The sequence below is a fragment of the Gallinula chloropus genome (genome assembly GCF_964237585.1).
Source record: "Gallinula chloropus genome assembly, chromosome: 1".
In the NCBI taxonomy this organism is placed as follows: Eukaryota; Metazoa; Chordata; class Aves; order Gruiformes; family Rallidae; genus Gallinula; species Gallinula chloropus.
Window position 1 is genome coordinate 213,019,369 of NC_140085.1, and position 27,488 is coordinate 213,046,856.

The 27,488-nt window shown below is 46.5% G+C and overlaps 1 protein-coding gene across 2 annotated transcripts in view; it reads right to left on the minus strand.

Annotated features, from left to right (window-relative positions):
• The window catches only part of STARD13 (StAR related lipid transfer domain containing 13), a gene marked incomplete at both ends in the record, with an annotated part of 297,240 nt that overhangs the window by 115,998 nt on the left and 153,754 nt on the right, over positions 1-27,488 (minus strand). Inside the window, one exon of one of the 2 annotated variants that reach the window (XM_084279658.1) lies at positions 21,633-21,801. The exons of the other annotated variant lie outside the window; for it this stretch is intronic. Within the exon in view, the coding sequence (XP_084135784.1) occupies positions 21,633-21,801 (169 nt within the window). Of the gene's footprint in view, positions 1-21,632; positions 21,802-27,488 lie in introns of those variants that run through there. 2 annotated transcript variants of the gene reach the window in all.

The following is a 27,488-nucleotide window of genomic DNA, read 5'->3' on the forward strand; positions in this document are numbered from 1 at the left end:
CTTTTGATTACTGCGTTACCCACATACTCACTGGGGACAGCCACGGTGCCCCACAATAAACTGCCATACAATTTATTAAGGGATCAAGCTGCAAGATGCTAAGAGCCCCTTGGGATACACCTCCTGGAGTGCTGTCCTTGGTTGTCCACAGGAAAGGGTGGATCTCCTACAAGGGTTTGAGATTGGACATTTACTGGTAGAACTGGCAGTAAACCTCGCAGGAATCCTGGCTTATTGCACACGTCTTAGAACATGTATGGGGTAGGCTAGAGTCCTTAATTCAGCCTGCCTTCTGTGAGCTTTTATTAATATTTATTGTCTTATAGTAACAGTGCCCAAATATCTAACATGATGGGACAGCACACTTACAAGTAAAACACGACAGAGCATGGTTCACAAGCAGTCATACTCCTATGGGTATGATTGCTTCTTGTACTGCTTCAGGGCAAGGGCACATGAACAAGCTAAGGACAAGAAACCACACTTGTCTAAAGCAAAAAGGAGTGAGAACACCTCAAATGAAGCAAATCACCCCAACCCTAGGAAAAGAGGAAATTTTCCTGCTGCCTGTCTGGTAGCGTCCCTGTAGGGTCAGGCCGGTGCTCAAAACAGGACGCGGTCACACAAAGGTTCTTTGAGTTCTCGAATCACACAGAATCACAGACTCAATGGGTTGGAAAAGACCTTTAAGAGCATCGAGTTCCCCTGTGTCAGGGGAGCTCTATCAGTCCAGCCCTGCACCATGTCCTGATATCCCAGCTGCCAGGGAATTTGTACTACATCCTGCCCAAACCTCACTGACTTGGGGAAGTGCTATTTTTCCTCATGAGTGTGTCTGCAGATGACTCTTCATCTCTGATCTGTAAATGTCAGACAAAGTAGGCTCCCAAATATAAAACTGGGTATTTTTAGCTACAGTGGCTATATAGAGAAAAACATTCCAAATCTGTGATTTTTAGAAAAAATTATAAGCTTATGGACATATTTCCATTTCATTCTGTTTGCAGAGTAGAGAGGCAGGAGGAAAAGGGAAAATAAAAGCAAACAGGGCAACTCTACACACCACCTCTGTGCAACCAAATTAAAATACGAATAAATACTGAAATCAAATGTACATAAACTAAAAATAAATAGTAATATGTTGTTTAGACAGCTTATTTTTATTTATCAGTGATCTTATGCACACCAGAGTTCTGTAGGACATGTACAAGTACATTGTTAGCATACTTTGTAAGGAGATTTGGAAGAGGTGGCGTGTGTGTGCTGTGATAAGGAAGGGGAAAATACCAGCATGAAAATGGCAGTTACAGAAAGTTATCTCTGAAGGCAGATGCAAACTATGGGGCCAAAAATCTGTGTTGTTACTTCTTGTGGCAGAGAGCGATAAGGCGAGAAAGTAAAAGCAAACAGAGGAGAAAAGTCGGAGTAGTGGAAAGATAAGCAATTAAATCAAGAGCTTAGACCCATTTTGAATCTCTGCATTTCCCAAGCACGCTCAAGAAGCACTATGATATTACTGGCACATCACAACCTCCTACCTGCTGATTCACATGAACTCCCAATATATTTCTTTATGAATAGTGCCCAGAGAGCCTGGCTTTCCCCTGCCTGAGCACTGTGTGTTTTTCTGGCGCTGATCTCTCTCGAAATGTCAACTTTACATTTCCAATATCCACGAAGAAATTCTTAATGAAAAAGATAGGATCTGCATTTCAGAATGAGACCTTTAAATCCTTCAGCCCTCCTGGTTTCATAGAATCATAGAATGGCATGGGTTGGAAGGGACCCCAAGGATCAGAGAGTTCCAACCCCCCTGCCACAGGCAGGGACACCAACCTCCAGGCCTGGAGCTACACAAGGCTGCCCAGGGCCCCATCCAACCTGGCCTTGAACACCTCCAGGGACGGGGCATCCACCACCTCTCTGGGCAGCCTGTTCCAGCCCCTCACCACTCTCTCTGTAAAAAACTTCCCCCTAAGATCTAATCTAAACCTTCCCTCCTTTAGCTTTAGTCCATTCCCCCTTGTCCTGCCATTATCTGCTCTTTTAAAACGTCGAATCCCCTCCTGCTTATAAGCTCCCTTCAGGTACTGGAAGGCTGCAATGTGGTCCCCCCGCAGCCCTCTCTTCTCCAGGCTGAACAAGCCCAGTTCCCTCAGCCTCTCTTTGTAGGGCAGGTGCTCCAGCCCTCTGATCATCTTTGTGGCTCCTCTGAACCCTCTTCGAGGGAACTTTTGTTGAGACGGAGAGACCCTGTTTAATAGCACCACTTCCCACTAGTAATCAGGAGAGTTGCAATCATCAGCGTATCAGGGATAATAAAGGCAGTATAATCCAGGCAAACAAACCCAGGATTTTATTCCAGATTCTTGTACAGGAATGTGGAACACAAATTATACATTTCTTTTTTTCTCTGCATAACCCTGGTGTTATTTTTTAATTAAAGTTCCGACTAAGATACTTTGAGATGTCTACTTAAAGTAATTCTCCTGAGTTATGAAATAAGGACACATTAGAAATGTGCAAACAAATCCAAAACACCCTGTCTACATCTCTTGCATAACCACAGTCATACTTTGCTTTTAACTCACTAACGCTGCTGATTGTCACTACAAGGAACAGTCCCATTCCTCACTACCTATTCTTACCACTTCCCCTGCAATAAAACCATATAAGCACAATGATTTCTTTTCTTTTGGGCAAATGACCTGATCCAACTCATCCTGCAGTTGCACTTTCACCAGACTCAATCCAAGGGAGGGAAGCAGCCAGGGACAAAACCACCCCTTTTGGCAAGAACGTGCATTTCAGCTGGATTACGTGTCTGGTGACACTGCCCAGCACAGGGCTTTGAGCAGTGAGCTGCTCACTTCTCCACACCAGCACTCAGACCACAGCCAGCACTGCCAGGACAAGACCCAGCCCTTGCCCCGATCATTCTGAGGCTCGAACAGATGACAAGAAGCTTCGTTCAGGTGTTTAATGGAGATAATTTTGGCCATAGCTTCGTTTCAGTTACAAGATAGAGGTGTTGCATGCTGTATTTTTTAAAAGGGGTCAGGGATTTCCCCAGGGTGCTCCATGCCAGCTACCTGCCCTGATCAGTATTGTCCTACTGACATGCAGAGATGCTTCGACACGATGGCTGCCACACCTATCACCTTGCTGCTCCATACCAGTACTGTCACCAGTTCCTCTGGAAAGAGCCATAAGTGAAATGCCCCATGAAATAAATGATGTTATTTTTAGTGCTAGTGCACCTTTTATATCTGCCTCTACTCTGGAAAGGCAGTGTGGTGTGACCTAGTGTGCTCGACCACGACAGTGAGGAGCACGGAACTGTAATGCTGGCTTTGCTGATCTGTTCCTCTCTCTACTCCATGAAAACATCTGGGCTTTGCTCTGTCCATCCTCTGATCTTCATATTGCAGTAACAGCCACAGATCGCGTGCCACAGAGCTGCTGCTGGTGTTCTCAAAGGGAACCAAACACCCGACACTTCAGCTCACCTCAAGAGGTTCAAATGATCTGGGGAGGAGGATCAGGATTGTTCAGAAAATAAATCTTTAAACCCATGATCTACACTGAAAACCCACAGCATCACTTAAAATAAATGGTAAGCATCAGTGTTACTCACTTTTTTCTTACTTTTTTGTGCTAGCCAGTGGGAGCTGTTTCTAGTTTTTGGTACAAAATACTCCAATTAAGAGAAAACTCTACTAAGGTGTTCTAGATGCAGAATCACAGTGGACTCCTTACAATCTAAAACCCTGTAAGCCGGTACTTCAGAGCTTTTTATTTTAATGAGTGAATTACCTTGTTATCAAAGCCATCACAGTGAAAACCAGTACAACCCCTTATCTGGCTAAGCAAATTGCTCCAGACCAATTACCCCAATAGTAAAAAAGAAACCTGTGGCGGCCCTTTAACCGTTGCTAGAAAGAATAAGTCAATCTTTTTTATATGCATTTGTTATCTGGGATTTTTATTTTTCCTGTACTGATAGGAACTGGGGCAGAGGCTATAAAAAAAAAAAAGGTGGGTAACAATAACTTGAAGCCTATTTTTAGCTCCAAACTCTTCTGCATTCAGAGGAGTAAAAAAGCCCCGCGCAGATTCATTTTCTTCCCTGCACATCCCTGCAGCAGACCTGCATGTACTTGCCCTCATTTACCTGAGTCATCTTTGTAATGCTGGATAGGTAATGGCAGTTCAAACACAGCTCTCCATTGCCACTGGCAAGAATAAGACTCAGAAGTCGGGGTGAAAACAACTTCTAAATTCAACAGCTTTGGATATTTTTGACGGGCTCCTTTATCTCCTGCAGCGGTGATGGCAGTGACCCACCTTCTGTGCCTGCTTACCCCTCCTCTTTTAACACTTGATCTCAGTTGTGGCTTCTTCAGCTGCTGGGCCCCACCTCACACTGTACCCGGGAAGCAGCGATACTGTGAAGGGTGGAACAGACCTGCCACTCCCCTGTTATCGTGCCCCACATCTCTCCTTTGCCCTGTATTCTTAAACTAACCTGCACCTCCTCAGGCTGGTGTAAAAGGATTTCATTCAAAAGGCATCAAGACATGGACTTAATGCACATCAACAGCTTTACCAGGACAAACCACAACTAAACAAGGCTGGAGAGTCAACTTATTCCCCTCTGCTTTTATCGTACGTTCCTATTTAAAGAATGGGGGTAGTTTCCTTGGACTGACTACAGACACAATATTGAGTACCCCACAGAACTGGAAGGTCTTCCCAGACTGACATAGTGCTTACTGCAGAGATTAGTGAGGTTGGAGGTCCTGGTTCAAGTCTCCTACCTGTTGCACAGTCATTACTTCATACAAAACTGAAGAGGAGAGGAGTTACAGGTGAGAAAGCTTTGCTGTTGCTTATGCTAGAGGAATGTGGGTGAGATCTTGAAGCTGGATCACTCATAGACACGGTGTTAAGGGCACTGTAACAAATGGCTGTTCTCTAGTGGTTGTTAGGGAAGGAGACAGAACAGACAGGCTTGTCTCTGACTTGGTCTCCCATAGTATCCTTATAGCCAAGCCAGGTAAGTGAATGATAGGTAATGTGAGTGGTAACTGTCTGGACAACTAGTCTCAAAGTTTGTGATCAGCAGTATGTATCACAGAATCATAGAATCATGGAATGACATGGGTTGGAAGGGACCCCAAGGATCACAGAGCTCCAACCCCCTGCCACAGGCAGGGACACCAACCTCCAGCCTGGAGCTACACAAGGTTGCCCAGGGCCCCATCCAACCTGGCCTTGAACACCCCCAGGGATGGGGCATCCACCACCTCTCTGGGCAGCCTGTTCCAGCCCCTCACCACTCTCTCTGTAAAAAACTTCCCCATGTGCACCAACTGTCTTCTAAGAGTGAACATTATCTGAGTTCTACTTAAAACTAGAATTTGAGCTGCATTTCAGGAGATTTTCATTTGATTAAAAAACCAGATTGGGTGAAAACACAAGTCCAAAAGTCAATAATCTTTTCAGTAAAATACAAGTATGTGGAATCTCATGCATATTCTTAATCCATATTGAAGAACTCCTTAAAATGTCAGGAGTCCAGCCTGCTGAATATAACACTTCCCTCCAGGTTAAACTTCAAAATAGCAACTGTCAAATCTCAATCCATCACTCACGTCAACAAGAAAGGGTCTGAAATTGCCTTGGTGCCAATGACTTCAACAAAACATTTTACAGATTGCCTGATACCTTCTGTACTTACTTTGTCAATGCAAAATTAAAAGAGAACTGGGAGAGTATAAGGTAACAGAAAATCAATTTCATCACAAATCTTCCTGTTTGGAGAAGATGAAGGCTGCAGATGTATTGACAAAGAACCTACAGTCCCCATGTGTCTTTCTGCAGGATACTAAAGCATAAATGTTGTGTTTATTTCTTGGTGTCTCAGACTCTGAGAAGTATGTTAATGCCATTAAAAAAAACACACTCTTCTGAATTAAGCAATAAGCAAAATTGCAACACCTGATTTGACAACAGCCACTGCCACAAAGCTCTCCATTTCTGAAAACAGGAGAATGATGTAAAACAAAGATCTTTGCTTAAATCAGCAAATTAATTTGCATCTTTTCCATTGCAGTAAAATTGTAGCAAGGCAAAAAGTCAAATTTTATGTTTGTACAGTGTTTAAGAGGATGACAACGGGGAATTTGATCCTTTTTCATAACTTGTTAAAAAAAGCACCACAGTTCAACTTCAAATTCCTGTTGCACGTTACTTACACCTTTACCATAAAACATTAATTGTGATTTTATACGGCTTCATTACAGTTTAAACAAAGATGCAGCCCTAAAGTCAGTATGAATGACATCAGTAGTTAAGTATCTAACAAGAAATGATCATCACTATAAATCTATTTTACATTTTACAATGATTGTTTAAGACAGCTGAGATTCATATGAGCTGAAAGAGTATGTCAGCATACAGCAGCTGCTGATAATAACCAGCATGTGTTGGCAAGAGCTTTTTTGTTTTCTAAAGATAATTAAAACTTGCTACAGTTTCCCAGCTGCTACATAGTCAATAAGGACCACTTTTGAAGAAGGGGTGGTGCATTTTTGCTTCATTTTGTGTGTAATGTGATCACCTCTACTGAATATGAACTGAAGATGATTATTCTGTGTCAGGTTTTCACATGTATTCTACAAAACAAACTATATGGCAATAGTTCAGACCAGAAAAGTTTTGGACTTTGTACTTACATTGCCCAGTGCCCACAGAAATCTAATTTTTAGTTTTATAAAATTGTATGAATATATACACAAAGATTAGAGAGATAAATCATAGAATCATAGAATCACAGACTCAGAAAAATCAATCACAGAATCAAAGACTGGTTTGGGTTGGAAGGGACCTCAAAGATCATCCAGTTCCAACCCCCCTGCCATGGGCAGGGACACCCTCTACTAACCCAGGTTGCCCAAAGCCCCATCCAACCTGGCCTTGAACACTGCCAGGGAGGGGGCAGCCACAGCTTCTCTGGACAACCTGTGCCAGGGACTCACCACCCTCACAGGGATAATTTTTTCCTTATATCTAGTCTAAATCTACCCTCTGACAGTTTATAGCCATTACCCCTTGTCCTACTGTTACACGGCCTCCCAGCTTTCTGATAGATAGAGAGATAGATAGAGAGATAGAGAGATAGAGAGATGGATAGAATGAACCAGAAAGACTCTGGCTTCTCAGCCCACCACAGTCCAATCACCTGACATGATCTCACTCTGCTTTCATGTAAGGGATGGGTCCACTTGACATCCTTGCACTTCAGCTCCATCCCCCAGCAAGCCTGACCACCAGCAGTGACAGAGCCACAGTGGTACTTCATGGGTGGGTTACGGGACATGCATTGGGCTCCAGGCCACCCCCAGTGTGTCATGAGTAGCCCCTGGACTAGAGACTGTGAGAAGCAGCTGTGTACAACAGGGCGAACAGGAGCGTAAGGGACCCCCTCCTCTCCACTCACACTGCTGTTGGCTGCCTGTGGGCAACTCAGGTACCCAGTGGTTTGCACTCCAAATAATGGGAAGGTACTACACTTCCATCAACAATAACCCAGGTTCTCACCCAGTTTAACAACCCAACTGTGGATGTTAGAAGCCAGATTACAGCCTTAAAATACGGATCATCTGCTTTGTCAGTCTTAGAACAGACTTCAGAGGGATCTGAACAGACTGGACTGATGGGCTGAGACCAACGGGATGAAGTTTAACAAGGCCAAGTGCAGAGTGCTGCACATGGGACAGAACAACCCCCTGCAGCGCTACAGGCTGGGGGAGACTGGCTGGAGAGCTGTCAGGAAGAGAAGGACCTGGGGGTGTTGGGTGACTGCAGGCTGAATAGGAGCCAGCAGTGTGCCCAGGCGGCCAAGAAGGCCAATGGCATCTTGGCTTGTATCAAAACCAGTGTGGCCAGTAGGTCTGGGGAGGTAATTGTGCCCCTGGACTGGGCATTGGTGAGGCCACACCTCGAGTGCTGTGTCCAGTTCTGGGCTCCTCACCATCAGAAGGACATTGAGGTCCTGGAGCGAGTGCAGAGAAGGGCAACCAGGCTGGGGAAGGGGCTGGAGGGCAAATCCTCTGAGGAGCAGCTGAGGGAGCTGGGGGTGTTGAGCCTGGAGAAGAGGAGGCTGAGGGGAGACCTTCTCCCCACCTACAACTACCTGAAGGGAGGTTGTAGAGAGGTGGGCGATGGTCTCTTCAGCCAGGGGACAGGAGATGGGACAAGGGGCAATGGCATGAAGCTGTGCCAGGGCAGGGACAGACTGGACATTAGAAACAAATGTTTTCCTGACAGAGTTGTCAGGGCCTGGAACAGGCTGCCCAGGGAGGGGCTTGAGTCACCTTTCCTGGATGTGTTCAGAAAAAGGGTAGCTGAGGTACATAGGGATCTGGTTTAGCTCAGGATGGGAATGGTTGGACTTGATGATCTTCAAAGGTCTCTTCCAACCTTGTGATTCTGTGACTTTCAGAACCTGGTATTAGAGAAAAATAAGTTCTACTGAAAAATAATTTAACTCAGCTTAATTTTTAGCAACTGTAATTGTTCCCTTTTAACCTTCAGAGGCCAGAACTAATAACACTGATCATGAGACAAGAGGCCACTTGAAATAAGACGACTTTCAGCAAATAACACTGCCAGTATGCACCAGGGAGCCAAAATTCTATGAAAATGCTTATTATGCAGTTCAGAGAAATCTCAAAAGACACAAAGTGTTTGACATGACTGGCAGCAGCACCATCTAAAAATAGCTCTGCATCAAAGAGAATTAAAATGTCACCAGAGTATTTTTTTCCCTTCCTTCAGAAGCTGCTGGTGAATGGACCATTCTTGGTCTGGACAAGACAAAACCTCACGTCACAAGTGCAAGGGCACCCCATTGCCTCCCACCCACAGCTCCTCAGCAGGGACATCAGGGCAGGGAGCTGCTGGAGGAGGATGACCCTGAAGCAGCTCAGAGATGAACTGCAGCCACACATTCCCTCAGGCAGTGCCACTCATGTGATGCTTGAACTGCCGTGGGCAGGATGGAGACAGATCCAGCCATGAATCAGCGCTGGTATTACTGGACCCAGGCTACAGCACTCAGGCAGGGGTGTGAAATGCAGCTTTGGCTGCAAGGGTGCAGGATTTGGGATGGGTCTCTGGTCTTAATGCAGAATCAGCAGTTTGAATGATAAAGATGTTTTGGATAAAGTTTTCCAATTAGTTTGGAAGGGGCTTTTCCCCCTCTAGGAGGTGATCCTCCCCCTCTACTCTGCCCTGGTCAGGCCCCACCTGGAGTGTTGTGTCCAGTTCTGGGCTCCCTGGGATAAAAAAGACAGGGATCTCCCAGAGGAGGCTACAAAGATGATGAAGGGCCTGGAGCATCTCCCCTGTGAGGAAAGGCTGAGTGAGCTGCGACTGTTCAGCCTGGAGAAAAGAAGACTAAGGGGGGACCTAATTAAAGTTTATAATTATCTGAAGCAGGGGATGCAGGGGGAATGGGCAGCCCCTTTTCAGTGCTCTGTGGAGACAGGACAAGGGGCAATGGCTGCAAGTTGGAGCACAGGAAGTTCCACACCAACATGGGGAAGAACTTTTCCCCAGTGAGGGTGCCAGAGCCCTGGGACAGGCTGCCCAGGGAGCTGGTGGAGTCTCCATCTCTGGAGAGATTCCAGCCCTGTCTGGATGCCTGTCTGTGCAATATGAGCTGGGGAGCTGCTTTGGCAGGGGGGTTGGACCCCATGATCTCTCCAGATCCCTTCCAACCCCTACAATTCTGTGATTCTATGATATAGTTGGGATGCCTGCTGAATTTAACGGACAATAAACTCCTTTTAGCTCTGGATGAGACCTAGGCAGACCGCCACGCTTTTAACGAAGTGAAGCTGACAGAATGGCAGTTTTTAGAAGTCCACAGAAATATATATAAACATGGCTGTAAAAAAATGAAAAGAAAAAGGAAAAAAAAAAAGAAAAAAAAAAAAAAGCCAAGGCCTTAATGCCTCCCCATCTGTGCCAAGCATTAACTTTTGGAATTTACATTATCCCCCTCAGATAAATGTTTGCAGGAAGAGAAAGCCATTATCTTTGAAGTTACAAAATGATTAGATATTCAGCTGCTGCCATCAGATGCAATTAAAGGCACAAAACTTAGATTCATCCCACAGAACACTCGAGTTTGCCAAAGATCTTATGAAAAAGCCATATTGTGCAGCTCTGAGAGTCTTGTCCTGTCCAGACTCCCACTCCCATACCAGTTGGAGACTAGGAAAATCTAATGGTTCCATCACTTCCTGAAGCCAAAAGGATGTGGAAGGACTGTGCCTTTCAGTCAACTCCTACGTTTGTGTGATCCCAATTTTGACAGAGACACTTCCTTCTTCTCAAATCATAGACTCACAGAATCATAGGGGTTGGAAGGGACCTGGAGAGATCATGGGGTCCTACCCCCCTGCCAAAGCAGCTCCCCAGCTCATATTGCACAGACAGGCGTCCAGACGGGGCTGGAATCTCTCCAGAGATGGAGACTCCACCACCTCCCTGGGCAGCCTGTCCCAGGGCTCTGGCACCCTCACTGGGGAAAAGTTCTTCCCCATGTTGGGGTGGAACTTCTGTGCTCCAACTTGCAGCCATTGCCCCTTGTCCTGTCTCCACAGACCACTGAAAAGGGGCTGGCTGATTCCCCCTGCATCCCATACTTCAGATATTTATAAACATTCATAAGGTCCCCCCTTAGTCTTCTTTTCTCCAGGCCGAACAGTCCCAGCTCACTCAGCCTTTCCTCACAGGGGAGATGCTCCAGGCCCTTCATCATCTTTGTAGCCTCCTCTGGACTCTCTCCAGGAGATCCCTGTCTTACATCTTTGGTTCATTTTCAAGTCTTAGGAATGATGCCTTATGATGTTGGAGCTATTGGGACAAGCAACATGATCTGATTCTTTGGGCTACTCTTTGAAGGTTCTGATTTTACAGAAAATTGGGATACTGATTGCAAAAGAAGAATGGGGTGGTGGTTCTTTAGTGTGAGCTGTCTGCTGCTCAGTATGAAATAATGAGAAAGACTTAATTAGTTGGCTTTTTAACAAGACTTCTGCATTTAAGCAGGAGTAGAAGGGCAGCTCATGGTAAGATATAGTTTTGCATACTTTCTTCAGAAACTTCAAAGCACTAAAAATTGTATTGTAAGGAAGAGATTTTCACCTTTCTTGGGGTAAGCACTGCAGAAACATTAATGATTAGGTTCTTACACCTGCAGAGCAAGGTTCCCCCTCATTTTACATGTTCTGTGGCAGGGGAAAGAGTGGTTACATTCACAGCACTCACTGAAAGACTGCCTAGTACCAAGGGGGGAACATGACGAGTTAACACCTAACGTATTCGAGCAGGAGCTTGTGGAAAATGTGGATAATCCCTTGGACAGAAGTGTTAGAGAAGAGTAAAAGCTGTGGTATCATCCTCGCTTCTGGACACATTAGGCAGTAAAAGCTGTGCTGCAGCCTTGAAGGAAATGCCTTTCCTTAATGAGAGGATGTCTCATTTTCCTGCAAATGTGATTTCAAGAAGGAAGCTGAGAAATGTCCCAGAAATACGGAAGGTTTGGGGTGTGGGGGATGCCAGTGGGATGACTAAAGAGGGTGAGAGCTAGAATTAAATATGGAGATTCTAATTCTGAGCTTACTGCTTTTTTTCCATACTCCTGAGCCAATCAAGTGATGGAAAATTAGAAATAAGCACGGTACAATCAATAAAATAAACCATGAAAGACAGTAGTGATGCATTAAAGGGGAAGAAAGTCAGATACCCTTTAGGCTATTAGGACTAAATTAGAGAGACAACAATAAATAGAGATATATTTTGCTTCTAAATCCTGAAAACTTTGCTCACACGAACCCGCCTTCCTCCAACCACAATCCTATTAAACAAGAGCACAACTATTGCCAAAGGCCTGTGACATCTACCTCACTGAAGCAATACCAGGTGACATTATTAGGGTGTATTATTTTGCTTCCTTAGTACAGAGGAATATTCATCTGAGTAAACTGCTGGACTGAGTCCTTCTTTGGCAAAGGACTTGGAGTTGAAAGCAAAATACCTGGTATGTTCCAGCAAGGCAGTTTCCATGCTTGGCAGATAGTACTTACTTAAGATGTATTGCACAGCCCGTATTTTACACTAAGTTATTCCTCCTACTTCATGTAACTCATCACAAGGACAGAAACTTTTCCTTGTCTGAGGGTGTACATTAGTCAAAACTTCATGCACTCTGCAGTGCTATGGAGTGCTTTTCTTCTCCCAGGAGAATTAACCTCCTCAGTCCTGTTATAGCTGAGAGACAAAAAGCCAAGAGGTGTTTTCAGACTGAGTCACACACATTCTTTTCATCTCAGCCACAATGCCCCCAATCAAGTTTGTCTTCTCCTGAGCAGCTTTGAAATAGTCCAGTACAGGTGCTGAAGCTCTCCTCTCCCTGGCTGTGTTATCGTGTGCAATTAGTGTCATCGTGATTTGCTCTAGTAAGCTCAGCTGACCTGTTGAACTGAACCTGAGAGGGGAAATCCAGCAGGTTTTCCAGCAAAAGCACACACATGAGAATTTTATGAGGCATGAAGATGAGGTTTTACTGACTCACTCACACTCAAAATGCCTGTAAAGTAAATATAAATAAGAAGTGGCACAGCTAGGATATACTGCACCAAGCCCACAGGCCACATAATTCAGCATTTTACCCATGAAAGCAGCTGTTGCAAGGTGTAACACACTCTCCTACAGACAATTGTTTAACAATGTAAAGACAAGACCTGTTGTCTCAGTCCCCCCCATCAGAGGGATAGGCCATAATCTAAATAAATCACAGAATCATTAAGGTTGGTAAAGATCTCCTACATCATCTAGTCCAACTGTCCCCCTACTATCCGTATTATTCAGCAAACCATGTCCCTAAGTACCTCATCCAGATTTTCCTTGAACACCCCGAGGGATGGTGACTCCACCACCTCCCTGGGCAACCTGTTCCAATGCCCAATCCCTCTTTCTGAGAAGAAATTCTAACCTGAACCTCGCCTGGCACAACCTGAAGCCATCCCCTCTTGTCCTATCACTACTTACCTGTGAGAAGAGGCTGACCCCCAGCTCACCACAACCTTCTCTCTGGTAGTTGTAGAAAGCAATAAGGTCTCCCCTCAGCCTCCTGTTCTCCAGGCCAAACAGTCCCAGTTCTCTCAGCTGTTCCTCATAAGACTTGTGTTCCAGGCCCTTCATCAGCTTCATTGCCCTTCTCTGTATGTACTCCAGGGCCCCAATGTCTTTGTTGTAGGGGGGGCCCAAGGAGATGTGATGCCTTGTACAAAACAGCCCATGTAATTTTTAAGTGCAGCTAAAACTCTGAGCATATTGTTTGGTGTAGGTAAGATGAAAACAATGACCATGGCTAAGATGCTATCAATGACATCATAGAGTTTGACTCAAAATGAGAAGAAAAAAACCCCATTGCCTAGGGAGAAAAATAACATCTGGCTGGAACCTAAACCTGCAGGGTTTTATGAGAACTTGTGGTTCTCATGTTACAAATACTGCACTTTATTTTCAGGGATTTATGTACCTAAGAGTCTCCCAGTAACACAAGTGCTATTCACAGATTCTCTTAACTAATTTAGTTTTTAAGTTCCATTTTAGTTCTGTTACGTAGCATTTTATATTCACCAGTGACTTACAACTTTTTCTAAATTTAAACTAAAAATAAATACAGCTATTGCATCGCTAATGACTCATTTATTGAGCATATACCTTGCATTTATTGGCTTAAATGTCTTTTAACATTCCTGGCTGTAATTATACAATAAGGTTAACGTGAGAATTAAAAAATCTCCTCCATATGTCAATACACAGATACACAGCACAACTACAGCTGTTCACCACAAACAGTTTCAAAACTGTGCTGGTTTTGGCTGGGGTAGAGTTTATTTTCTTCATAGTAGCTAGTATGGGGCTGTGCTTTGGATCTGCACTGGAAGCAAAACTGGGAGGAGTGGCCGACACACCAGAAGGCTGCGGTGCCCTTCAGCAAGACTGGGGTAGGCTGGAGAGTTGGGTGGAGAGGAACCAAATGAAATTCAGTAGGGATGAGTGTAGGGTCCTGCAGCTAAGGAGGGATAACTGGTTAGGGGAAGCAGAGAAGGACCTGGGAGTCCTGGTGGACGACAAACTCTCCATGAGCCAGCAGTGTGCCCTCATGGCCAAGAAGGCCAGTGGTACCTGGGGTCTATTAAAAAGAGCATAGCCAGGTGAAGGGAGGTTCTCCTCCCCCTCTGCTCTGCCCTGGTGAGACCATATCTGGAGTTCTGTGTCCAGTTCTGGGCTCCCCAGTTCAAGACAGACAGGGATCTACAGGAGAGAGTCCAGTGGAAGGCTGTGAGGATGATGCGGGGCCTGGAGCATCCCCTGTACAGGGAAAGGCTGAGAGAGCTGGGTCTGTTTAGCCAGGAGAAGACTGAAAGAAGATCTCATCAATGCTTTTAAATATCTAAAGGGCAGGTGGTCCAGAGGAAGAGGACAGGCTCTTCTCAGTGGTGCCCAGTGACAGGAAAAGGAGCAACGGGCACAAACTGGAACACAGGAAGTTTCATCTCAATATGAGAAAAAACCTTAATCTGAGGGTGAGATTGGGACAGGCTGCCCAGGGAGGTTGTGGAGTCTTCTTCCCTGGACACAACTCTGTTCAACTTGCTCAAGCTGATCCTGCTTTAGCAGGGGGGTTGGACTAGATGATCTCCAGAGGTCCCTTCCAAGCCCTGCCACTCAGTGAATCTATGAGAACAGTGCAGACAGACAACACAGAGATGTTCTTGCTACTGCTGAGCAGTGCTTAAACAGAGCCAAGGTCTTTTCTGCTTCACACTCCACCACATCTGTGAGGTCAAAGCCACCACTAATAAAAAAAAAGCCTCAAGATTTGATCTTGGCTGAACTCATGCTTTCAGTGAAACCAAGAGCAAAAGTCCCCTAACTTAAAGGAAGAGCCAAGATTTCCTTCTTGGTGTCCAACCTGCATACGTCAGCTAAAGTGTCACCCACACTCAGTGGCTGTGAACTTACCATCACTGAATCTGATCTGCAGTACCACAAGAGCCATTTCTTGATACACACCACACAGACATTACTTGATAATTTCAACTTTTGAAGCCAAGTAGTGGCTCCAGTGAAGGTCTTTCCCATTGGAATGACCTGTTGTTTATGACACATAACGTTGTTAAACTTTAATTAGCTGGACTGCAATCTTTCACACTACTATTTATTTTGGTTTTGGTTTTGGTTTGGTTTGGTTTATTTTAATAAACACACCTCAGGGCACTTTGAGTTTATAAATATGGCTCAGGATGTTCACATCTTTTGTGTGAGAGTTTCACGTGGCTAAGGACCTGAGGAAAGACAGTGTGTAGGGGAGGAAAGATAATGGTGAAGAAGCTTCATGTGAGACAAGGTCTCAGTTTTTAATGGACCTCCAGATGCATAAGAAACCCAGTTTTCACCAACTTAGTCAAGACTAGATATTGTTCAATGGACATAAAGATCCCTCTGCTGTGAGTGTGCACATGCCCCACACACGTCTGACACTGCAGAGCTTGAAGGGCCATGTCCCAGCTGAGGTCTGCAAGGCAGTCCTGTGGCTGAGGATGTTCCTCCTGCTGCCCTGGGCAACCCAGCCCTGGACCTGTCCTCCCCTGCATGCCTGGGCTGGAGAGCAGACACCAGCCCACCACAAGTGGAGGGACTGTGGGTTTGAATGGGAACTACAAACTGCTACAGCCAGGAGTTACTTCACAAGCTCAAGAGGCAGTAGGTCACTGACACCGGTCAGAGGTGACCTAAGTGGGGGTGTTTTATCATTACAACCAAGTCTGAATCTTATTGGTTAATCTTTGACTTTCCTGGGTTCAGACAAGGAGGTTTAAAGACACGGAGGCAATGTGGCCAGCATCCAGAATGTGGGAAATGTTATGGTTCAGCCTGCCTGAGCAACCACACTTCATCCTCTTTGTATGTCTGAACAAAACCACAGTCCTAAATGATATTTGTATCCTGTTTCCCATCTCCAGGCATGGACAGGTACTCTGTACCTGTGTGCACATCCAGAATGTGAGCTCAGTTTCTTTAGTACAGACTGGGACTGCAACATTTTCCCACACATGACTTTCAAGTTGTCCTTTTGAGAACAGGAGTGTGTTACAGCTTGTTGAAATTTGAAGTCATCTAAAATGCACAAATTTTTGCCAAGTCACTCACATCCCTCTGTAACACTTGCCACAAAGGATACTCGTGCTGAGAAAAGAGAATTGTTAAACATGTTGAACGAGCTCCACAGGGAAGACTACAGACCCCAAAGTGTGTTTGAGGGCACCTCTAATGCTCAGTCCTACCAGACAAATGCAGGGGACAGTACTCAATAAAAGATCAGATCTGAACTCATAACATATGAGCATAGCCATCTGCTGAGTGTTGAATGGCAAGTTGGCCTTGAAAAGTTAAAGTCAGCTTTGGGATGGCTCCACTGAACAATTCTCTTCCACTGCTCTTGCCTGTGGACATAAACTGAGACACAACACGCAGCGCTGCTCACTGTGGGCAGGAATTCACTCACTGAGAACAGGAATTTGTCTTGTTTTCATTTGTTTCTTCATATTATGACAGGCTGGAGAGCTGGGCAGGGAGAAACCAGATGAGGGTCAACAAAAGCAAGTGGAGAGTCTGGCACCTGGGGAGGAATAACTGCTGGAATCAGTACAGGCTGGGGGATGAGCTGCTGGAGAAGAGCTCTGTGGAGAAGGACCTGGGGGTCCTGGCTGATGACAGGTTGGCCACGAGCCAGCAGTGTGTCCTGGGGGCTGAGAGAGCCAATGGGATCCTGGGGGGCATCAGGAGGAGTGTGGCCAGCAGGTCACAGGAGGTGATCCTCCCCCTCTACTCTGCCCTGGTAAGGCCCCACCCGCAGTATTGTGTCCAGTTCTGGGCTCCCTGGGATAAAAAGGACAGGGATCTCCTGGAGAGAGTCCAGAGGAGGCTACAAAGATGATGAAGGGCCTGGAGCATCTCCCCTGTGAGGAAAGGCTGAGTGAGCTGGGACTGTTCAGCCTGGAGAAGAGAAGACTAAGGGGGGACCTTATTCATGTTTATAATTATCTGAAGTATGGGATGCAGGGGGAATGGGCAGCCCCTTTTCAGTGTCTGTGGAGACAGGACAAGGGGCAATGGCTGCAAGTTGGAGCACAGGAAGCTCCACACCAACATGGGGAAGAACTTTTCCCCAGTGAGGGTGCCAGAGCCCTGGGACAGGCTGCCCAGGGAAGTGGTGGAGTCTCCATCTCTGGAGAGATTCCAGCCCCGTCTGGACGCCTGTCTGTGCAATATGAGCTGGGGAGCTGCTTTGGCAGGGGGGTTGGACCCCATGATCTCTCCAGGTCCCTTCCAACCCCTACAATTCTATGATTATTTTCTTCTTGGAGCACAGTCTAAGAAACAAATTCCACCATAGATGAATGGGGACAGTTCTTTACCTGGCTGTGCTGGAGCAGATGTGGCTTCATTCACCCTGACTCAGGTTCCACTTGTGCCACACAGCCAACAGTTTCAATTTAATATTGTCAGAGTATGGCCTTAACTCCTCATTAGTTTTTGACCAACAGCTGCTTTTTATATTTTCTGTTCTGCACTGAATTTAGCCACGTCCTGTGAAAGAAGTAACAACTTTGTGACTCATGTAATATAAATTCTTGAAAGTCACCACCTTATTTATTTAAAGAGAACATGAGTAATCATTAATGAATTCTCATACAGTTACTGCATACACAGTTTGAATAAATACCTCAGACCAAGCATGCTACACCCTGTTCCTTTATGCTGAGGCATGTGTCCCCTTCAGCAGGGAAACTAACGGGCTTATGGGGGAAAGGGAATCATCAAAAGATCGCATTCTGAATATACCTATTTAATATCAGACAGATAATTACTACTCACATTCACAGGCCACCTCATAATTCTGCCTGAAGGAGTCGGTGGTGTACATAAACCAAATATTTAGGACTTTCAAAGTATGATCTGATTGAAATAAAACAGTCTAGTTCCTTTCATTTCCCTTGTGGTGGTTTTCTTTTTAGAAATGATTAAATAGCATAATTCCTCTAATGATTCATTTAGTTTATTTTTAACTAACACCAAAGGAAAATACAAAGGAGACCTTCTCCAGCAAATGTGTTTTTAAAAGAGGAAGAAAAGCTCTAGCACACCATATAGAGCAATTCAGCATCATGTAGACTGACATGACAGCAGTAAATGCAACACTTTGTACCACACTGCATCACTGAACCCAGTCCCTGCCCTGGCATGGAAGCTCTGACTGCTCTATACGTTGTAAACTCTGTCCACTGTGATTCTGTACATCATTCCTTTCACTAAGGAAAACTATCCCTGATGTCAAAACATCAGCCTTTCCCACTGTGGGTGCCTCCAGCCAGAAAACCAGCAACTGAAAAGAATCTGCACGAGGAGTAGAGAGCAGGTATTCAAAGAAGCCCCAGGGCAGCAGAGCACTGGGACCTGTGGCAGATCTGTTTCCAGCAGAGCAGTTAGCCAGGCAGGATTCACCCATCCCAGTGATAGTCAAACACAGGCTGGATGTTTTCCTAAACACAGGATATAATTCAAACGATTAGACTGGGGAGGTGCTGACAAGAGAAGGGGGCAGCAGGGTTCAAATACATTGTCTTAATAACCTTGAAATGTATGATTCCAGGACACAGAAACTCAAGGAAACTAGATAATGATTTGCATGCTTTACTCAACTGGGTGACTGAGAGGAAGGTTTGGTTTTCTTCTTGGAACCCCTGATTTTTAGCTGGTAAGCTGCTCCACAGCACTCCCTTCGTTACAAATGCCACTGAAGGGACAGGATGATCTCTCCATCCATACTACAGTACCCTTCCAGTATCTACTGGGACTGTGACTGGGACTCACTGCAGCACCCTCACACAGTTCACAGCCTGAACAGGCAGGCACAGAAGGTGACAGGCTCACCCAGCAAACCCCTGTGAAAGTCTTGTCAGTGATTGATGGGCCTAGGGTTCCACCCAGACTGTAAACCAGAGGTTTCAGACTGGAAATAGCTAGATTTGGCTTTTTTGGTGTTGCTGGCAGTTATTTGTATCAAAATTATTATTCATTACTTGGGGAAATGAAGAAAAATGTATACATTGCCTATGACCTTGCACCAGATGTGCATGTTCCTATGTAGGGGCTCCAACACAGACATCAGCATCTATTTGCTCAAATAATTTCATTATTTCCAGTGGACTGACACTTAACCAGCAGTGTCCCCAGTTTTCCATCAATCAGTGAAGTAAAGGAAGTAACAATGAGAGAATCATAGACTCACAGAATGGCCTGGGATGGAAGGGACCCCAAGGATCACAGAGCTCCAACCCCCCTGCCACAGGCAGGGACACCAACCTCCAGGCCTGGAGCTACACAAGGCTGCCCAGGGCCCCATCCAACCTGGCCCTGAACACCTCCAGGGACGGGGCATCCACCACCTCTCTGGGCAGCCTGTTCCAGCCCCTCACCACTCTCTCTGGAAAAAACTTCCCCCTAGGATCTAACCTAAACCTTCCTTCCTTTAGTTTTAATCCATCCCCCTTGTCCTGCCAGTGTCTACCCTTTGAACAAGTTGATTCCCCTCCTGTTTGTATGTTCCCTTCAGGCACTGGGAGGCTGCAATGAGGTCCCCCCGCAGCCTTCTCTTCTCCAGGCTGAACAAGCCCAGCTCCCCCAGCCTCTCTGTATTCTTCTTAGTGACCCAAAACACACAAATATTTCATATACCCAACTGTAAGATGCATGACATCCCCGAGGCGCTCTGGGAACACCACCTCCCACAGCTCTGTGTGGGACAGGTTGGAGAGCTGTGGCAGAGCAGCAGAGGTTATTCACCACATCCTGACCATCCGTGCAACAACCTGCAGGTGGGAACTCCTCCCTGTCCCACCACGCAGCATCTGGAAAGCCTTGGGACTGCTGGGTGTCTTTGGCAGCCCTGGTTGGCCTGGACAGCTGATGGGTTATGGGTTACCAGAGGGAATGTTGAAAAGCACCATGTCTCAGATAGAGGAGTTGTGTTCATCCATCTCCTCAGCAACTGCTGCTTGAAAAGTGAAGTTGGTACTAGTACTGCATCCAAAATATTTTTAAATAAACAGGGAGAGAAATAAATTACCCTTTCTTTCCATTCAATACAGGCTGTACCCTGGGTACTGAGTGACATAATATCCTTCCTGAAATCAGAGCTGCGGTGGGGACCAGTATCCTCCAAACATGAACAACTCCTGAGACCGCCTTGCAAACAACTGCATTTTCCTAATTGCCACAGAAACTCTCTTCTCCATCTTTTCTACGAGCTGGTCAAAGAATGATGTGTTGTTTTCTTTCTAAATGCAATAGAAGTTTCATCACTACATCCCTGTGCTTCTGCCAGAGTTTGACAGCCGCGTATATAAAGAATCTTACTGGAAAGCAACACACAAAACCAGCCCCCTCATTTAACTGGTGCTGGTCAGAAGCTCACACCAATTTCTGCAATATCTGCCAGAATGACAATAAGTGATGTTAACCCTGTGCCTGCCCCTAGTTAGCAGAATCAAACATCTTTTTGCAAGCTGTCAAGAAAGTGACTGCTACTTCAAGATATTTTTTGCATGAGAAATACATGACATGCTCTTTTTTTTCTGAATGTAGGACCAACCACATCCACTTTGGAAGCTATGGCCAACGCCAAATTATGTATTGATTTTTTCTTTTAAATCAGGAAAAATCTGTACAGTTGGCTTTTATTATTTTTTTTTATCCTTGCATTAACGATTCTGAAGAAGATTTTAAATTGCACACACAGGCCAGAGGATTTGTTCTGGGGCCAACCTGTGTTTAGCTTGAGTGCTGTAGATATAAATTCAGGAAAACAAAATCAATACAGCTGTAATGACAGCCTAGATAACTGCATAAGCATCTGCCTAGATAACTGCATCTGCAGAAAGCCGAGTCAGCAATTATTTTTAAGGATGTGTGACAAGTTTTCCAGTCCTCTGACAGTTACACGTGCTTGTTTCCAGAGGATGTTATCCCAGCTGCCTTCTCCCAGCCGCTCTGGACTTCTGCTTTGTTTTTAACTGGATGGTCACCTCTCACCTCTCCGTGCTTTACCACGGGCAGGTTTTACCTGTGGCAATCAGAGCAGACACAGCGATGCCGGTAACTGCTCTGCCAGTTGGAAAAGCCAAACTTCAGCACCTCAGCTAGGACATAGTTTATGATTAAAAGAGGGTTTAGTTAAACAGCTAACTGTGCACGAGCAGTCTGCTGCTGGGCTCTCGGTGTGCGCGCGCATGGGTAGAAGCAGAAAGGTATGAATGACTCTGACTCAACCTCTGCCTCCAGCCAGCGTAGCTCAGCAGAGAGACAGGAAATTTCAGACCCTGAAACACGAGGTATTAAAGGGAGAGGGGTGGAGGGAGTGGGGGGGGCTGTGGGCTGAGACAATGCCAAGCTAAGGAGGGCTTCTGCCAGTAACTCACCTTGCTGAATTCTCGTCAGCAGCTGGTGACGGGCGAGAATCCTGCTCGTCCGGTACGGGGGCCGCCTGGCTGTCTGATCGAACCGCAAGAACATCTCCTGGCCCTCGGCTGACACCGAGTTCAGGTAGTAACAGCCCGTGCCTGAGGTCCTGGCCACCTGCTTAAACATCTCTGCTCCTTTAAAATCACTCGGTTCGCCGCCGTGGCTACTCCGGATTCTGATCGGGGTAAATGAAAGCAGGGAGGCAACAAGCCCTAGGGAGCTGGAAAGAGCAAGCGCTTTGAAAGGAGAAGGAGTGCCAAAAGCTACAACTCAGGATTCCTGCTTCTCCCACATGATCCGCACGGGCCAATCGCTCCAAGTCCAGCCTGTGGAAGTGCAGCCCGCCGGACGGACAGCCAGCCAGCCAGCCAGCTAGCCAGCCAGCCCCAGCAGCCCCCCGGGCAGCCCAGGCTCCCCCAGCTCAGAGGGGCTCCACCAAGTAAAGGAGAAAACAAAGTTGAAGAGGCTCAGGAATGCTGGTTTTAGATCACACAGGGCTGCAGGAAGCCTGCTCCTCCTCCGCCCCGCAGCGCCGGGCTGTTGACTCGTCTCTGGAGACGATGCCCTGGCTGGTTTTGTGAAAATCATACCCTTGTTTGCCAAGGAAAAGTCCCTTTACGGAAGGGAAATCTGTCTGAATCCCCCAAAACCACACGGTACAACCAGCACTGGAACAAATGAAGCCTTTGGGATGACACAAAAAGCAAATCAACAACGCCTAACAGCTGGCACTCAGCAGTAAACACGGCGCAAGAGTCCCTGTTTACTGAGATCTAGTCACAGCCTGGAAGAAGGGAAGGGCTTGGAGACACTCTGTTCCTCAGGTTCCTCACCAAAACATCTTCTGGGTTTTCAAAGCAGAGAGCAGGGCATCTGTTTTCATTCAGTATTACTTACCAACCAGCCAGTTTGCAAAACATGCCATTTCTTTTAGTTAATCAAATAGAAGCAGAACATTGCCATTTTTATCAGCAAGTGGGCAGCAAATCTGAGGAAAAATACACTGAACGTGCCCTCCTAGTATGCCTCTCAATTAATTTTCCATTGCATTAAAACAAAAAAACCCCAGTGTTTTGGTTTAGTACACCCCTAGCATGAGCCAGGTTCTAAGGGAGCAGAGCTCTTGCCAGGGAGTTTTGTGATCAAGACCGTTTCTGATGCGAGCGCTGCTGGCTCACAGGAAGAAATTTCACAGTATCACACAACTGGAAATGACAACGACCCACAGGGCCCTTCCAGCCCCCCAGCTGAACATGCTGCTGCCAAAACCCACGTGCATGTGGCAGGGCTGGGGAAGGGAGTGGGGCAGCCAGCCAGCACAGATCCTGCAGAGCTCAGGAACTGTGCTGTCACCTCCCAAACCTGTGCCCCTTCCCATGACACTGGGGCCAACACACATCATGATCCACCTTTGTGTGACAGAGCTCTCCTCCCACCCTGGATGAGGCTGCTCATCAGGGCAGGGCCATGGGGTGGCATTGCCTGGGACCTGCCCTCTCACACAGGTCAGGGTCCAACCAGCTTGCAAGGACACACACAGCCACCTGAACGTGAGGGGCAAAAGGACAGTTGTCTCACTCCCAATTATTCATTAAAATTCTGCTCTGTGCAAACCCCTCAGGGCAGGGTTTTACTGAGATGCAATCTGTACTCATGAGACCTCACAGATTTTATTCCTAATTGACCTGGGGCTTTTGCAGTGCAGGAACGTGGAGAAATAAAATTCTGGGGTACTATAAATTTAAAATGACTGTTCTAGACTGAAAGCCTCCATGGCTGCCATCCACAGTACCCACAAGTCCCATACTTGCTGGGTTTTGCTCCAGGTCTGGCTGTAGGGTCTTCTCTGAGACTTCCAACAGGGACTTCAAACTCAAGACAAAACAGGTGACCCCACTACCACCTAAACTCCCAAACAGGGCTGGTCACTGGCAGCCACAGAGAGGGAATGACCAGTCTTCTCCCTGCCTTGGTGTGCAAAGCAGAGAGGCAGGAGAGCCACGCAGGTGCAAGCAGACAGAGCCAGGGCAGCAGGGGAGGGATGGTTTCTGTTCCCACTGGAGGAAAATCAGACTGTTAGTCCCTCATCTGCTGTCTTGAAGAGTAAGTGTCCCAGAGACACTGGAGTGTCAGTGATGTGCACAGTATTTATCCAAAGAGACATTACTGCCATGCAAGGAAATTCTTATTTGATTAATCTGCAGTCCTTTGATCTAACTCTACTTAGAAAATGCTATTGCTGGTGGAAAAAGCAATTATTAACATTTCATAGCACTCTGTTAAAATTTTCATAGGAATTTCTTTTTCTGTTGGAAAATCCATTGACTTTTTCAGCTAATGGGATTCTGTGTTCTACCTTGCAGGATTTCCAGGGACACTCTGAAGCAGTTTAACTGAAACATAATGTGTCAAAAGCCAGCCCAAAGGAACAAAACCCAAGACAAGAGCCCAAGCAAGGTATTGACTGCAGAACAAGCCCCTTAAGGGCTCAACGAGCACAGTTATATACTTAAAGTGGAAAGCACCAGCCCCAGAGCCCATATGGCTGCACATCCTTCCCATGCCCCTGCCAGAGGGTAAGTGCCAGGGCAGAGCTGCCCTCCCAAGCTTCCCCAGCAGCACATCTCAGCTGTCACAGAGGGCAGAATGAGGGGCTGCCACTGCAGCGAAAAGACTTTCCCTTCCTCCACTGCAGGGTGATAACTTTCCCTTTCTCCCAGACAAGAGGGTCCAAACACAGCTTCAGAACCAGAGGGACGATGCTCCAGGCTCGATGCTGTGGAAGCGCTGCCTCTGCTGAGGCTGAATTCCTTGGCTACAGTCCAGCACTTACATAGTAGTCAAATAAAACAAGAAACAACAAGAGTTGGCTGCTCCTGTGGTGCTTGTTTGAAAGCTCCTGTGTTTGAAGTTGTGCATGGTGGAGGAAAGAAGTACTCCTCATTGCATACTTGGAAAACGACTGTCTCCTGGCTGGGTGACTGCCCTGACTCTCACTGTGTGTTTTCAAAAAGGCATCACTCAGATAAGGGAACCCTCTTGCCTGTCCATCTTTCAGACAAGAAGTACTACAGAAGCCTAAGCTGTGATCATAGAATCATAGAATGGCATGGGTTGGAAGGGACCCCAAGGATCACAGAGCTCCAACCCCCCTGCCACAGGCAGGGACACCAACCTCCAGGCCTGGAGCTACACAAGGCTGCCCAGGGCCCCATCCAACCTGGCCTTGAACACCCCCAGGGATGGGGCATCCACCACCTCTCTGGGCAGCCTGTTCCAGCCCCTCACCACTCTCTCTGTAAAAAACTTCCCCCTAAGATCTAATCTAAACCTTCCCTCCTTTAGCTTTAGTCCATTCCCCCTTGTCCTGCCAGTGTCTACCCTTTTAAAAAGCTGATTCCCCTCCTGTTTGTATGTTCCCTTCAGGGACTGGAAGGCTGCAATGAGGTCTCCCCCCAGCCTTCTCTTCTCCAGGCTGAACAAGCCCAGCTTGGAGAAGGTATCAGAGAGCTAATTAATGTTGCAGTCTCGGCAACACCGAACTTCATGCTAATGCGTCTCATAAAAGCCCTGCAAGATGAAAGCTTCCCTGTGTGCTTTACAAAGGCTGGGGGGAAACCCCAGCCCGCACCTGAAATCACTGCCTGTCACGACAGCAGCACAGCCTGCAAGATGGGAACCCAACCCCCTGTTCCCATGTCCCAACCAATTCACACAGGAGTGGAGATGCCTTCCTACAGCCACAGCTGCAATTCTACCTGAACCAGAAGGGCCTGGAGCATCTCCCCTGTGAGGAAAGGCTGAGTAAGTTGGGACTGTTCAGCCTGGAGAAAAGAAGACTAAGGGGGGACCTAATTAAAGTTTATAATTATCTTAAGCAGGGGATGCAGGGGGAATCAGCCAGCCCCTTTTCAGTGCTCTGTGGAGACAGGACAAGGGGCAATGGCTGCAAGTTGGAGCACAGGAAGTTCCACAGCAACATGGGGAAGAACTTTTCCCCAGTGAGGGTGCCAGAGCCCTGGGACAGGCTGCCCAGGGAGGTGGTGGAGTCTCCATCTCTGGAGAGATTCCAGCCCCATCTGGACGCCTGTCTGTGCAATATGAGCTGTGGAGCTGCTTTGGCAGGGGGGTTGGACCCCATGATCTCTCAAGGTCCCTTCCAACCCCTGTGATTCTGTGATTCTATGATTTTCTACACACCACCTGGGCCTTAGAGAGTTATAATGGTGTGAGGTAATGTTATAGGCAATGGGGTAGTTGAGGGTAAACTGAGATGAACAGCACTTTCCCCCTTGTATTCATATATATACACACATATATTCCCATATATATATAAAACAGGACCACTTCCTCACGTCTTACAATTCATTCCTCCTAAAATAGCTGTGAGAGAGGCCCATGATGCCGTCCATACCTGTTAAGTGGAGCTCTTTAGACTTGGATGGAACCTGCAGTTCTCACACAGTAATCAGCTACTTGATCTTCCAGCCACGACCCATTTCCCTTTTATTGTTAGTTGCACTTATCTCGTTATATCACATCTAAAATTAAATGGCAACTCGATGGCTTCTCTTTGCTGGGAAGCACTGGTGCTATGAGAACACAGCTTCCTTACCACTGGAGGAGCACAGTTGTTATTAACATCAGTGACAAGTAGTTAGAAGAAGCAGGAAACTCTTGTTTTCAAGTTAAAGAAGCAAAAAAAAGCAGTCATCTAAGTTTAACTTGTTGATCTCTGGATTCCCATCTATAATTCTGCAGTTAGAACAGTTCAGCTGGCTGGTTATGGCCAAAACTCCAATATCTTATATGTCCAATATAACATCCCTTACCCCTATTCCTACCCACACATCTTACATTTCTTACCTGTATTTGCCTTCAGAGATGCCTGCACAGCAGCTCATGTGTTAGCAACAGGCAATTCCTCCTTCCTCAAGTTTAGGAAGAGAAAAAACCCATGTGTGGTGAGCCCAAAGCTCTGTTTATGATGAGGCTTTCACTTACTTCATGTGTTTTGAATCCTATTGCTTGGGCTGGGGCTTTTAAAAGCAGAAGTTCAGGAAAACTTGCTTTATGTATGAGCACAGACATTTCTGAGCGCTGAGCTGGGATTACAACAGGCTGCAAACTCATTTATACAGGGCAAGGAACAGCAGGGCCTCCAGAAAAGCCAGAAATGTTTTGCTCTGGCTCAGCAGCACTTCAGCCCTCTTCCTGAGGCTTGTTGGGGGCTGCCAGGACTGGGGCAAAAGGAAAAGAGCTTATGTGAGGTTTCGACACCGCTGGGAAGCGTGCTGGAAGCAGCTAGGAGCTGCACAGCCTTACAACAGAGGCTTGTTTCACCACAGAGCCCCACACTGATGTGTTCTGGAGGCAAGTCAGCTGCTGTGCCAAGGGAGTTTTATAAATGAATGCTGCTAAGTAAGGCTGCTGCTTAGGTGTGCTAGACAGGCTTAGAGACACCCCTGACAAACTTCAAACCAGGAGAAGTGGCTTTTGACTAGTACATTCTACCTTGTTCCTCTGTTCCAGCATCCCTGATCCAGCATCAGAGGATTATCCATTTGCATTTTAAGACCCACATGCTCAGTGGATAGTGCAGCTATAAAGTGTACCTCCTGATTGCAAAGGCATTAGTGGCCTGGCCAAAGCACATGAGGCAGCTCTAATAGGAGGAGAAGATTAGGAATGAGATGCAGGCTCAGTACAACAGCAGGGTGTTTATGGGCAAAAAGGATGGCAGAGGGACAAGGGCAGTAAGTGCCCACCAGCCACCCACAAACATGTAGAAATATGGCCAAAAACATGAGGGT